At 39.2% G+C, this 14,286-nt stretch overlaps 1 protein-coding gene across 5 annotated transcripts in view; it reads right to left on the reverse strand.

Moving 5' to 3' along the window:
- Positions 1–14,286, reverse strand: part of PHF14 (PHD finger protein 14) — a 177,269-nt gene that overhangs the window by 33,424 nt on the left and 129,559 nt on the right. For 3 of the 5 annotated variants that reach the window (XM_015429428.1, XM_015429426.1, XM_015429425.1), the window contains one exon: positions 6,404–6,517. The exons of the other annotated variants lie outside the window; for them this stretch is intronic. In XM_015429428.1, coding sequence (XP_015284914.1) covers positions 6,404–6,517 — 114 coding nt within the window. The remainder of the gene's footprint in view (positions 1–6,403; positions 6,518–14,286) is intronic. 5 annotated transcript variants of the gene reach the window in all.

Raw genomic sequence — 14,286 nt, forward strand, 5'->3', positions numbered from 1 at the left:
ACTGGCTTTGGGTCCCCCTTGGGGTGAAATCTGGGGTATAAAATAAATAAATAAATATCTCAGAAATAAACACAAAACAAAAGTCCACAGAACACTAAATGAAGGACAGAAAAACCTTCAAGCTGCTGGTAGGAAGGAGTTAAGTAGCGCATACAACACTGTCAAAGTATTGATGAACTGTTGGACTTCACATCTGAATGCTATGTGCTTGAGAATGGTATATGAATAGGATGTTCCATGAAATGGATGGTGAGAGTAGAATGAATGTGTGAGAGACAAAGATTTAGGAGAGAAGAAGTGTGATGGGAGAGTGACTGAACACAGAACATATCACATACAAAAATACACCTGTAAATTTCCACATGTCCAATTGTAATCTACAAAACTGGTCTTAGTACAATATCCTATAATTAAAAATATTATTTATTTATTTACTTCCCATTTATACCCCACCTTGCCGGTACAAACTGGCTCACTACAGAATTACTGTAAAACATTAGTACAGAATTTGTACTAAGAACGTCACAGTTAAATCAGCTACAGAATTAAAAATCCATCCTTCATTTGGTATTCAACTTTCAAGACCAGAAAAAAAGTATTTTTTTGCTACCAGGACTAACACTGTAAAACAGCACATAATAACCTAACCAACAGAATGCAGCTCTAGTCCATCCCATAAACCAATTTGCAACAATATTTAAACAGCATGAAACAACAGCAGATATTACTTGAATATAAATGATGCATCATGGTGCCTGGACCTCATACGGACATAAATCCTGTTTTCCAAAGACATCTGTGATGGACTGTACTTTTTAAAGCTTAGAAGTGCTGTACAAACAGCTGAAGGACTTCACAGAAACCGAGGGCCTTGAATGACAGGCTGCTCCAAACAATCTGATTGGTTAGCATCAGCTGAGCAGAGAAAGTCTTGAGAGAGCTGCATGATGAGGAGAGATTTAGTCAGATTTCTGCCTTGAATGAGTTGAGTACTGACAGCCTGATTTTAGCCCTAGCTGAGAAGAGTAGAGTACTGACAGTTTCAGAATTCAGTCTTAATTGACAGTAGTTTAACATAGACAGGAGAATTGGGAGAAAGTTAGTAAGGAATTTTAGGAAGTAGGCAAAGACTTCCATTCAGGCAAAGGAAAGGAGATAGATCTTCTAGAGAGAGAAGAAAATTTCCTAACCAGTCAATTCCCTACCCATAACTCTGAAGAGTGCACAGATCCCTGGTCTGGTGTGGTTAGAAACTTAAGGCCTTTAAAGACCTTAAGAGTCAGTTAAAAACTCAAGACGAGTACTGGTGTTTCAAGAGTTTTGGGTACCGGAAAGAGCATACCAGCCTTCTGGAAACCAAAGTTAGAGTTAGAGAATACTCAAAACAGTCTGTTGAAGTGTTTTGGGAAAACACTGGAAGAAAAGCCTCTCAACATAAAGATTTAGGTCACTGTGAAAAGCTTCAGAAATTCTCATTAGCTTGAAACATTAGAAGTCTGTGCATGTACTGGTTTTATCTCAGAAATTTCAACCTCTGATTTCCCCTGACCTTTGCCTCAAAATTAAATAAAATATTTTCCTTTTTTCCTCTTTGTTTTTGTTTTGTACTTTCCGTATGTGTGTGTGTATGAGAGTGTCTGTCCACCTGGAAGTCATGGTGACCTCTGGTGACTAACCCCTACTGGGGGCCTGGAGGATATTCAGAGAGGTGGCTGAATAAAGCCTGTCCCTGCCTCCCAACTGCTGGTATTCCAAAGAGGTCTCGCATCCAAGTGCTTGCCAGAGTTGACCCTGCTTAGCTTTTGTGATCTGACAAGATCAGGCTTGCCTGAGCTATCCAGGCCAGAGCAATATTTTATTATTTTTGAATTTCAAAATGCCTCGAGTGCGATTTAAGTTGTTTAAGTTAAAGTGGGCTCCTGATCCTTCCCTCAGGTTCCCAGGCTGAGCCAACAGTCCAAAACATTATACTGTGACAGGGTAGGACAGCCAGAGTTCTTCGGCAAAAAAGAAAACACATTATTAGGGCAGGTCAGTCAGTAAAAGGGAAAGAAAAACTGAAGGAAATTCTTGACTCTGAGGGAGGGAAGTGGACGGGGCCATCATAACATCCTTAGCCATGTCGTTTTATATCAAAATTGTCTGGCAAAGCTCTGTAATATCAGACTTGATAAAACATGATTTCTCAATTGGCTTCTCCCATATTATAGTGGAAGGAAGCAAGCACCAGGGTGAAAGGTTATGTATCTGGAACCTGTGTGTGTTTCCTCACATTTTTATTAATGACCTGGAAAAACAGAATAGTGGGGAAATCTACAGATTTTATTTTTAAATTAGAGGCTCAAAAAACAAATAGCAAGTGATGAAAAATGAATCTAAACATACGCCACTAAACATGGACATACAAATCAAATTGTTTGTTCATATCTGCAATAATGAAATAAAGGCTAATAGAATGGATTTAATATCTCAGAAGAAATTTGACAATATCTGTTAATTCTTCTAATGCTGCAATCTGGTGCAGAATTAGGAGCACCTAAACTCACTGATTTCAGTAGGCTAAAATGCACTAAACTCTGCATAGGATTGGGCTGTAAATGGCTTACTGAATACTCAAAAGTTAATACCAGTGGACTGGAAAAGATAAAACATTTCCCCCATATTAAGGGAAATACACTATTGCTGAGAACTGCTGACAGGATGGCTCTTACAGAGCCACAAGAGGGAATGGAATAATTTTGGAACCTTTTTGGTTGAAGATTTTTATTTATATTAGCCTTGTTGTTCTGCAGTTTTAACATTTGAAAGTGCTTATAGGAAGCCATGCTAACAATGGATGCATACTTGTAATAATCATCTACTGCATGTAGCAGCTAACAAGAAATAGAGTGTTGTATGCCAGCTATAGGTTATCCTGCAATATATTACTTTTTAAAAAGCTGACAAAAAACCCTTTGGTAATTTCATTGTTTGTATACTTTGCTAACACACATGCAGGAGTCTGAGACTAGTTCACTTTTTGAAAAAAAAACCCATATTTTTGAAACAAGAGTAATATGTTGGCTTGTTTTTTGGAGGCTTGAATCCAAAAAAACCAAAACCAAAAAACCACACAAACAAATTAAAGTATATTATAATTTGGCCTATCAGTCCCTAATAGAAAGGCACTAAAAATGTTGTTCTTTTACCTTACACAGAGATGAAAAACTTTCAAAAATAACTTTGGGTTCTCAAAATGCGAGGCAAGATTCCTAGGAAAGGACGATTTCAATAGCTCAAGGATATGCATTCTCCTCCCCTTTTAATATTCACACTGAAAGATCAACACTAGAAAAATGATTACATAAAACCCCCAAATTTAAACAACCTCATTAACACCTACAAATTTTGACGCTGTAATTAGGTCAAAATAGGAGATTACAAAAATGCATTCTGCTCAAGCAGGCTTTGCTCTGTTCTGCATCAAGTTAGGGGGTGTGCAATTTTTTACTCGGTATTTTTTAATTTGCGTCTATTAGACCCGAAAAAATTTCAGGATTCCCGAAAAAAACCAGATCCCAATACCGGTAAAGAATTTGGATCTGAGATTTTTTGGAAATTCTAATTTTTGGAGGGTCCAATAGACTCAAACTGAAAAATACAGAGAAAAAAAGCAGCAACAGCAAAACTGCAAAATCAGCTGAGAGGAGGCTCAGCTGGGACTCTGTTGGGCTGTCCTTATAAATTGGACTGCCCAAGAGAGGCTGCAAAGCAGCAGATCCTGTGAAGAGAACTCTCCCCACAGGCTGTGCTGCGCATCCCAATTTAAACTGGACTGCCCAAGAGAGCCTGCAAAGCAGCAGATCCTGCGGGGAGTGTTCTCCCCACAGGCTCTGCTGGGCAGCCCAGTTTAAACCAAACTGTCCCAACAGAGTCCACAAAGCAGTGAATCCTGCAGGAAGAACTCCCCTTGCAGGTCCAGCTGGAGCTCTCTTTGGCAGTTCGGTCAAACAGCTCAAAAGAGCCACAGCTGAGCTGGCAGGTAGAGTGCCCCCCCAACTGTTTTGTGGGCTGCCTTCTGCAGTCCCTTTAAACACCCCATTTAACACACCACAGAAGAAAGCCCCAAAATACGTGAGTGGTACGAACAATCTGTTTCAGCCACTCAGCTGTTGTGCCAGGTTTGCTAGTATTTCCCGAATATATTTGGGATTTTTTTCAGTTCTCCCGAAAAATCTTGAATACATTTGGGATGCCAAAATATACCCGAAAAATACTGATAAGGGGTTTTTTGGGTATATTTTCAGTTCTGGTAGACCCGAATGCACACCCCTATATCAAGTGTATTGGAATTCAAGTAGACTTCTATCTCAAAAAGCTGCACACAGACAATATGCAGTACAACACACTATTAGGGACAGTGAAGGTACTGCTCATGTAACTTGGAAAGCAATCAATAACCAATTTATATTTTTTAATTTAATGCTACACAATACAAAATGTACACTGTCCCCAGATACTAGTTCCTCCTTCATAAAATGCAAACACCTTCCAACCTGAAGGAAGACCAGAAAGACCTTCCAACACAGCCATTTGAAATAGAGAGGGTTATAAATAAAACAAAAAAGTGGCATGGCCACTTTTCTCACTGAATTGTTCACATCATTATTTATATTTGAAGCTGAAGCCACATGATGTCCTGACTACCAACTATAAACAAATTTCCCTCATGAAAATGTTAGCACCAAAGTCATGGCAACAGAACTGTCTGTAAGATACTCCAGCAAATACTGTCCACAATGTTCCACCATAGCAAAATAGGAGATAAGGGACACACTGCTTGCACTGATTACTAGGACATATTGCTGTTACAGAAAATGGAAACACATCTCATGACACTGTCAGCAGAAACTGAAGGTGTTTGACAAATTTCATGGGAAATTTTAAAATCAAATTTCCCCCTATTTCTTGATCAGTTTCTAGTCACATTCCAAGTTCCATAAAACGATATTGATTGGGTTAAGCTGCTTTAAAGATACACATATTTAAGATATACATACACAAGGCTGCCAAATGGCTCCTATGATTCCACCTTAAGTAATCCGTGTGAGCCATTAGATAGTATGAGAACGAAAAGGTATCAAAGTGCATCAGGAGTTCAAACTAATGTTCAACACAGATGAAATTCTAACAGAAAAGTTATTTTCATGCCTGACTACGACAGAATTTTCTAAATTTTCTGAATATCTTATTAACTGGAGAGGAAGCATGACCTTCAAGACAAAGAGAACTGTCTACAGCTGAGAATGCACCATATAACTGTATAACACCCATATGTTGAGAAATATTAGAAATATGGCAAAAATCTAGAAGTTGATTTCACTTTGAGAAATGGCCATAACCTGGAACAAGATAATACAAGGAACCCTAAACACAAGGATTACAGTTAGCATCTACCAGTTCCATCATATTTGAGGCCTGTGCACCAGAAACACAAGGCACCTTTGACATCAAGAACAAGGATGAGAAGTACTAGAAGACACACGATACCTAGAGAGACAGAAGACAAAAGAAGAGAGAGCAATAGTTCCATTTTAGCAGCTTTAGCTTTTGGATGGAACAGCCTTGGAACAGCACCAGAAGACTAACTGAAGCAGAACTTCACTGAATCCAGCCAACACAGAAAGCAAATAACTGACTCAAGATCACTCAGTGGTCTTAATTGGCAGAATGAGGATTTGAACCGAGACCTTCCCAATTCCAGTCCATCACTTGAACCAATCTGGAAAAACAGGACTGTGTGAAATGTGCCTATGCACAGTGAATTGTATCTGCCATTTCATCCAAACACCCACTTAACAATTCTCCTATCTTTCAACTTTCCGTAGTATTCCTCACACATAATTATCCTAAACCTGTAAATGAAATTCTGTTATTTCACAAACTTTTAAAATTACATTTGAAAACTTGGGGGTTTGGTTACCTGATAGACACTGCAAGACAAAATTCATCTCCAGGCTGAATTTTTTTGAACTCTGGGTAGACAGATTTATTAAGATATTAAACTCTGCCCATAACCAGAGTTTATTATTACATACAATTTCCCCTCCAAAGAAATAGATTGTCCCAACAATATGCTATCCATGAACTTGGTCTAGCCCTGAGGGTCAAATCAGATGTTGGACATGGAGTTTAAATGCTGCCAACTATTTTCAGACATCTGGATGTTGAAGAAAACAAAGAATAGCCTTGCTAGTGGCAGTGTTAACACACTGCTTACCACAACACACAAACTGGAATTAGACAGAAAGTGCACTGCCTTTTTGAAAGGAAAGAAACCAATATGAAGCAGAAAAAATGTTGGATAATTTTTTTTAAGGCCCCAACAATCAGTTTATTAAGATAATAGACACAGAATTCCTACCTCTTCTGGATGTTTCTGTGCCACCGATACCAGTTGTTCAGAACTACTTCTTGAAGTAGAAGGTACAACATTAGTTGGGGCCTCTGAGACCACCTCATTTGACGGTTCGGAGTCCTGAGGGCAACAGAGACAAATAGACCCCTCAGTAGAGTGCCAAAAAGGTACTCTGCAAGAGAGTTTTAGCAAGGCAGTGTGGTCTGTCCCAAACCACTGAAACACTGTATTCTTGACCAAAAAAAATAGTAATTTTCTTCCAGGTAACTAAAGCCATTTACCCTCTGTGTTTATGTGTACAATGGAGATACAGATATTCCACACAAAGGTATTTTGACCATTAATCAAAAATGTATTTCTGCCCTTGAATCAACCAAGGACATAATTTAGCAAGTTAATTTTGGGCGTGAACTGAAGAGCACAGAATCAAAAGGTTACACATTGCTTTATCAAAGAAAACTCCTTCTCCTCCCCCACCTACCAAACTGGTATTTATGTGGTCTGAATTAGCATATTACTTGGCCACAAATGCCGAAGGAATAAAAGTTGATAACTTAAAAGCTTGTGGCTAAGATTCCATTTTTAGGTAGCAATTTGCTCTATAAAGAGAAAGAGATAGGAAGAACCTGGATCTAGAAAAAGTTTCAGTATTATGCAAATTTATTGCTATAGGATCCAGGACTATAAAGGAGTTCTGAACTTCAGAGATTTACTGCTCAAAAGGCTTCTAGGTACCTTTATACTTTTAATAGCCTCCTGATACTTTCCTGTATTTATTAACTGACCTGAATATGTTCATGCATAGTCTGCAATATCTATATAGTCTACTAGCAGCAGGACCTTTGGAAAGAAAAGAAGTATCCTATAAGAAATGTACAAGGCTTAAGAATTTAGGGATTTATATTTTTATCTATACATATCTATGTGAAATAATATAAGCAGAACCGAAAGGCCCTTTTTGCAAAGAGCTGAAAAATGCTTCAGCCAATTACTTGACTGATATGGCAGAACACAGAGACCCACCACCCAAATCCAAAACAAAACCCGGAAGGCACACACGTTGGTATTAAGAAGTATGCTTGTGCCAGATTTCTGTATCAATATGTAAAGTAATTTCACTCCTAGTTTCTTCACATCACAGATTGGATAAAAATGAAGGTGATCGTGTAACAATACAATATGAAGTTCAACTTGCCCCAATTTACTACTGTAAATACGTACCACTCACCTACAAGTCCAACTAAATTTAATAATGTACACAGACTTATTCACTTGCATTGGTTTGTAAAATTACAGAACAGGGCAAGCAATCTTAGCATTCCCTGCATAGGAACTGGCCTACAGGAGGGGACAAAATGCAGTTGCCAAGGTTGGCACAATACCTGTGATTACCAGTTTGCCACCACAGAACTGTGAATTATGGCAGTCCTTATTGGCACCTCAGAGACTGAGAGGAGAGACAGCTGAGAAGTCACCAAGAACCGAATACATTTTCTCTCAGCCTCAGGGATGACAATGGCACCCAGTCAGTGGCAATTGACAACAGCTCCATAACTACAGGTTATGGAGATTACTGGACTGCTTCAAGCATGAATAACCTGCACAGAAATTCAGGTAGGCACCTAGGTCACTGGATGCTTGGTTAAGATGTACAAAGGGCCATACATTTTGCATAGCTCTGACCAGGGGTCATTTCGTAGAAAAAGAGCTAGGGGAACTCATTAGCAAAACTCATTAGCATATGCCACACCCCCTGACATCACCGGAAGTGTGTCATAAGGCCACACCCCCCGCCCCCAACGGCCCCGGCCGTCGCCGCCGGCCTTGCAGCTTCACTGCCGAGCCCCACGAGGGGCCCAGTGGTGGACCTGCAAGGCCAGTGGGAGTGCGAGGAAGCCCCGCGAAGGCCCTCCCTGGCCCCAGGCAGGCAGGGGTGGGGAGAGGCAGGGAGGAAGCAACTTACCCTCCCTCTTCTCCTGCCTCCTCCTGGCTGAATGAGGGCTGGAAGCGAGGCGGCCGGAAGCAGGGGGTGGGGCTTCGTCATGTGCCCCCCGTACCTCACCCGGGGGAACTGCGATCCCCCCGAAATGACCTCTGGCTCTGACACAGAATTTATGTCAGGGGAGAAGTTCTCCAAGGGTTGAAATGAAGTTCCTGCAAAATACTGATGACTTTGAACACAGAGACTACATGCACACAATCACAATAATTTATGTTCTACCCATCACATGCCATTGATAGAGGCAGAATCCTCCCCAATATACAATAACATCTCTGATGTTAATCCTGTGTCACAAAGCTTTACTTTAGTTCTCGTCACCATGGTACTTGCCAAAGATTTCCAGAGGTAACAATATGATCTCACTTTGGAACTGAAAAGACAACCTGGACATAACTATCCATTCAGAATCTAACACAAAATTCTATACACCTTTTCTTTCAAAATATAGGGATTTCTGAGCCAAGCAATTCAGGTTTAGTTTATGTTTCAATACAAGATGATGGAAGCAGCTAGAGATTTTTTGTATTATTAATTAATCCAGGGGAAGAAATGCAAAGAATTCAAGTGTATGCATTATATTATTTCAACATTCTGTTCACCTTATAGTTCAATCTCCTTCCCTTCCTCTCCCCACAACTGACACCCTGTGAGGTAAGTGGGGCTGAGAAAGCTCTTTGAGAACTGCTTTTGAGAGAACAGCTCTGAGAGAACTGTGGCTGTGGAGGAGTGGGAAATCAAACCCAGTTCTCCCAGATTAGAGTCCGTGCTCTTAATCACTATACCAAACTCGTTCTCAATTGTAACTATTTAAAAAGGGAATATTCTCTTACTTTTTACAACACTGATCTTCTAATCACATCTTGGAATACTATGGATCCATCTTCTTTATTAATGGACCACACTGTTTGTTAAATAAATTGTGGGGAAGAGGCACTGATGAGTTAAACAGAGTTTTCAGTTTCAGAAAAATACGGTATTTCTGTACACACACGGGGGTCTGGAACTAAAGAGCCTTGAGTGCAACCAAAAAGAACTTTGCTACATGAATGAATCCATGTATGTATAGTTTATGCTGATCCCTTTTGATATTGTGGTTTAATCTGATACAAATTGTGGTCAACAAAAGGGCATAGGCCTTCATGTGCTGGTACTGAGCACATAGCATTCAGCTGCAAAATTTAACAAGTAGAAAGGCTTTCCTTGAGCCACACCCAATCACACTCTCCTGTGTTCTCTGGCCTTTGAGCACTTTTTCCAAGTGCAATGGGAAGAACAACTAGAAAAAAACCCACCAGTGTATATACAGCTCTTTGGATTCCAAACAGTATACTTTGACAACCAGATGTTGGGGCTAACAACACTAGATAACAGTCATAATGCACTGCTTCGGAATATCACAGTGGCATCTGTTTTGCTTCTGGGTGATAACATTATAAGTTAGCAGATATTAGAAAAACAATCATATGTAAATATTAGGAAACATATGTCTGATCAAACCTATCCAGCTTGTGGGTTAAAAAGATAGCACTGGGCTGAAGCATGCATACATTTGGGCTCTTGCAAAAAGCACATGCCCGTTATCTTTTGCAGGGATGCAGTGAAAGCAGACAAAAATGATTTATTGGTAAGAGAGCCTCTGTTGTCAAGACAACCAGGCTAACACTTCCAGCACCATGCCGGTAATAATGAAGGTAAGCAACTAAACTGCAACTAAACTGCAGCACTACAACAGGGGAAAATATAGTGCGTCGGCCTGCTTAAGCAACAGCAATGCATTCTCTGGCCTGCACACGATCACAGCAAGGAGCATGCATCCAGCTTTGTTTTACATAAATAACATCAAATAGCAAATTAAATTGGGCTATGTTGCACAATGATGTCCCAAGGACAACTATGACTGATTTGCTGGGGTCATTCTAGGAAGAAGAAAGAGTAATAATTGGTGCACTATTAAGAATTATATAATTTTCAGTGGAACAAAGTTTGAGTCCAGTATCACCTTTAAGTTCAACAAAATTTAATTCTGGGTATAAGCTTTCATGTGCATGCACACAACAGCTTATACCCAGAATTAAACTTTGTTGGTCTTAAAGGTGCCACTGGACTCAAACTTTGTCCTCTTGCTTCAGACCAACACGGCTATCTATCTGAATATAATTTTGTGTGATCAATCTAACTACATGGAAATAATATGAACTATAAGTATTGCTGAGAGCCTCCCTCCCTCTGTCTGTGTTGTGTTGCTGAATATAAGGCTACAACATAGGTATGTTAACACTGCTACCGTGTGGATGGGCAAATTGTGTGGTTCACTGTGGTAGGAAAAATCAATATGTCCTTTTCACCTAGTGGTAATACCCACCTACAGCTGCATGGGAAAGGGTTCCCATGTGTCTTCGTGTGTGTGAGACACATATATTTAACATCAAATATAAAATAATTCATCAAATGAACCATGCTTAATATAGAAAACAAACTTTAAAATTAATTCAGACATGAGATGGACGGGAAAACTTGGTGAGCATCTTGAGACATCCATTGATGAACGACATTCACCTACGCCAGCTGCTTATCAGCTATATGGCAAGGATGCATGGGAGGGTGGCTCCCTTGGTGCTAGGCAGCATTCAACTAAATCCCAGCTGCTGTACAGCATGGGCAGACATTGGTGGAGCTCAGCACCAATAAATAAGGTGCAAAAATGTTCTTGCCACTTTGATGATGATGATGATAATAATAATAATAATAATAATAAATAATGGAAACATAATCCTGAAACCATGCAAAATAAATAGAGATTACCAAGTAATCAACAGTAATCCAATTATGCTAATTCCAGTAATTGCTATGTCTATAAAAACTGTTTTGTTCAGCAGCATACAAGAATATTGTTCATTATTACTTATGCACAATAGTTGTTATACACACACAAGAAAGCATCAAATAGTCCTTAATTTTGAAGGTGAAATGATGATTCTTCAAAGCATAATAAAGTATTCGCACACCACAAAGTCTAGTCACATACACAGAGTACAAGGAATATATCCAAAATAAAATGCTGGGAAATTCCAATATGCGTTCCTATTTAACATAAAATACCAAACACATGTATTTTTAAAATCACTGCTACTTATAATAAAAATGCCTCAGCCCAACAGGACAATTGGAGTATATTATGTTAACTATCAGATTTCATACATCATCCTTTACCCAGGGTTCATCTGAGAATTACGTAAGCCATAAATTAGCTTTAAACAAGCTTTGAATCAGGCTTAGGCTAGTTTTCAAATTAAACAGCCGTCAGTATATTACAAGGTGCTGTCATTTTATTACCCCAATCAATTCTATGTGGCCTGAGGTATAAGGAAAATGGATGCTGTCTTCATTTGCAAAAGGGTTTATCTCTTACAACAGGCTCTGAACTACTTGACTGCAGTAATGAATTGGGAACCAAAGTTACTAACAAAGACTTTTAAAAAATTGCAGAAGCTGAAGACAGTAGTTTCCTTCTCAGGGCTCCGTAACAGAAAAAGTCCTAGAAGAATAATGTAAAGACCTTGCACTTTTTTGTGATTCATTTCCTTTTAAAATATTGTAAAACCTCTATTTAAAATACTGTAAAATTCTGATTGCAATGCTGCTAGTTACTATTAGGGCTGCCAAATGTGGGCAGGAAATCCCCCGCTTTGAAGCCCCGATTTCCGACGCGGCGGAATCGGGGCCTGGGGGAACCCCGCCCCCGGCGTGCGCGTCACTAGCAAGTGACGTGGGCACGCCAGGCACGCTGGGGGCGGGGCCACGGCCATACAAGGGGAAAAAATATGGTTTTCCCTTGTATGGCCGTGGCCCCGCCCCCAGCATGCCTACGTCACTTCCGGGTGACGTGCACGCACAGCCCCGACGCCAGCCGGGAGCCCCCCGCTCCCGGCGTAGACGGATTTGGCAACCCTAGTTACTATAGTATTTTTAAAAGGCATGAATGAAAAGAATATTCTAGTGCACATTATTACAATTTTTTCACTTAACATATTAAAATATATGAAAACCCCCCCAAAAGTACTAATTACTAGTTGGTTTAGATTGTGGAAAGATATGATAAGCAGATTGACAAATGCCACCACAGTATTCAGGGGCAGTGCAAAAACCGGCACCCCAAATATTCTCTAGTCATGCTTCTTCTTCTAACCTTTCTTAAGCAATTTTCTTAACACATTTATTTGAAAGCAGCACTGACTTCCAAAGGTTTGCAGTTTCATGTGATCTTAGCCTAGTTAGACAACACCATCACTATATTTGACCTTCATAGAAGATTTCATTCTTTTCATTGTTGTTTTACAGCCAATTGTCAATCTAGTTTGCTTTTTTAAATTAAATATGGAAACGATACTGCATTCCTATACAGAGTTACTCCAAGCTACATCCATTGAAATTAATGTGCTTAAACTAGAATAACTTTGCACAGAATTGCAATGCAAATGGCTTAAATCCTCTCTATATAAACAGGATTTAGGATAGCTACAGATTTTTACAAGGTTGCACTTATAAATGTATATAAATGCATGCAACTATATGGAAAGTTAAATGGCTGTTTTACCTGCCAGATATGAATCAATTTTAGCTCTCATTTATGGATTTCTGATGTTGTGGATGATCAGTAAAAACTGCTTACACTATGTTGCTGAACATTATAATTAACTGTCTTCCCACTCAGTTGCATGTGGTTCACTTATAAGCAGCAGCCACATGGTAAATAGCCATTTTTAGATACTCCAAAGCTTTTCTAGGACTTCACGGTATATGTATTCCTCATACCTTTCAGCCATTGCGGCTATGTCTGAAACTTATCGCTCAACTTACAGTTTGGCTTTGCCTCACTTAAATAATAAATCATTTTAGTTCATCCTGAAGTTTATTTCTTTTCCACACCCAATATTTATTTCAATTCTGTGGTTGCCATGCTTAATTATAACACCAAGAACAAGAACAGGTATTGGAAATAAATCCTTTCTTCCTGTAAGAGTTCTGCAAAAGACATTACTTCATTCTAGGCCTCTCAGAAACAAGTTTGCCCTAGAAGGTTGAAAAGTATCAAGTATCAGACAGACAAAGCAGTCCAGCTATAAAACTGATTTAATGCAAGCTAGTTGAATGTTCTGATGCCATTTAGTTGTAAACTGCTAATACAGATGCTATTATTAATACAGTGGAGGCCTAACACAAAGAATATTTTATTACATCTAAGTCAGCAGCATTAAAATTCGACCTGTTTATTAAAACGGAATGAACAGCCCAGCTACCACAGTTTAAGGGGCAAAATTAATCAGCAACCTTTTGCTGAGCTATCAGTAACTGAAAGGTCAAAACTTGTGCTGCTTCAAAACCTGAGAAATTCTTCAGTCATCATAAATTTAAAACACTGAAAAATATGCACTGTATTATTCCCCTAAAGTCACTAAAAAGGTTTTAAGGTGGACACTTTCCATAGTTACACATATATAGGGTTAGTTCTATCAAACTATTCTGGATTTTCTGTTCTCTTCCACCTTACTATCTTCACTACTTTTCAAGTTCTCATTACCATAATCTTAAATTCATTTTTGCTGCACTCCACTTACATTGTATAAGGGCAGTTTTCTATTCCAAACAAACACCAGGTCTCATTTTCAATACATTGCACTAATAATGGCTCAACCCTATGATCTGCTGTGCTAACGCATCTGGGGGTTCTGTTACAGATATACCAAACCATTATGCTGTAAGACAGGGTATTTTGTATCCCTGTGTCATATTGTCTTTTTTAAATTCACAGAACACACAGCAACTAATATTGCACCCACCCAACTCCTCTTTACAAAGATAAGGTTTCTGCAGAAATCTTCTATTAGAG

The sequence above is a fragment of the Gekko japonicus genome, unplaced genomic scaffold (assembly GCF_001447785.1).
Source record: "Gekko japonicus isolate JY-2015 unplaced genomic scaffold, Gekko_japonicus_V1.1 scaffold163, whole genome shotgun sequence".
In the NCBI taxonomy this organism is placed as follows: Eukaryota; Metazoa; Chordata; class Lepidosauria; order Squamata; family Gekkonidae; genus Gekko; species Gekko japonicus.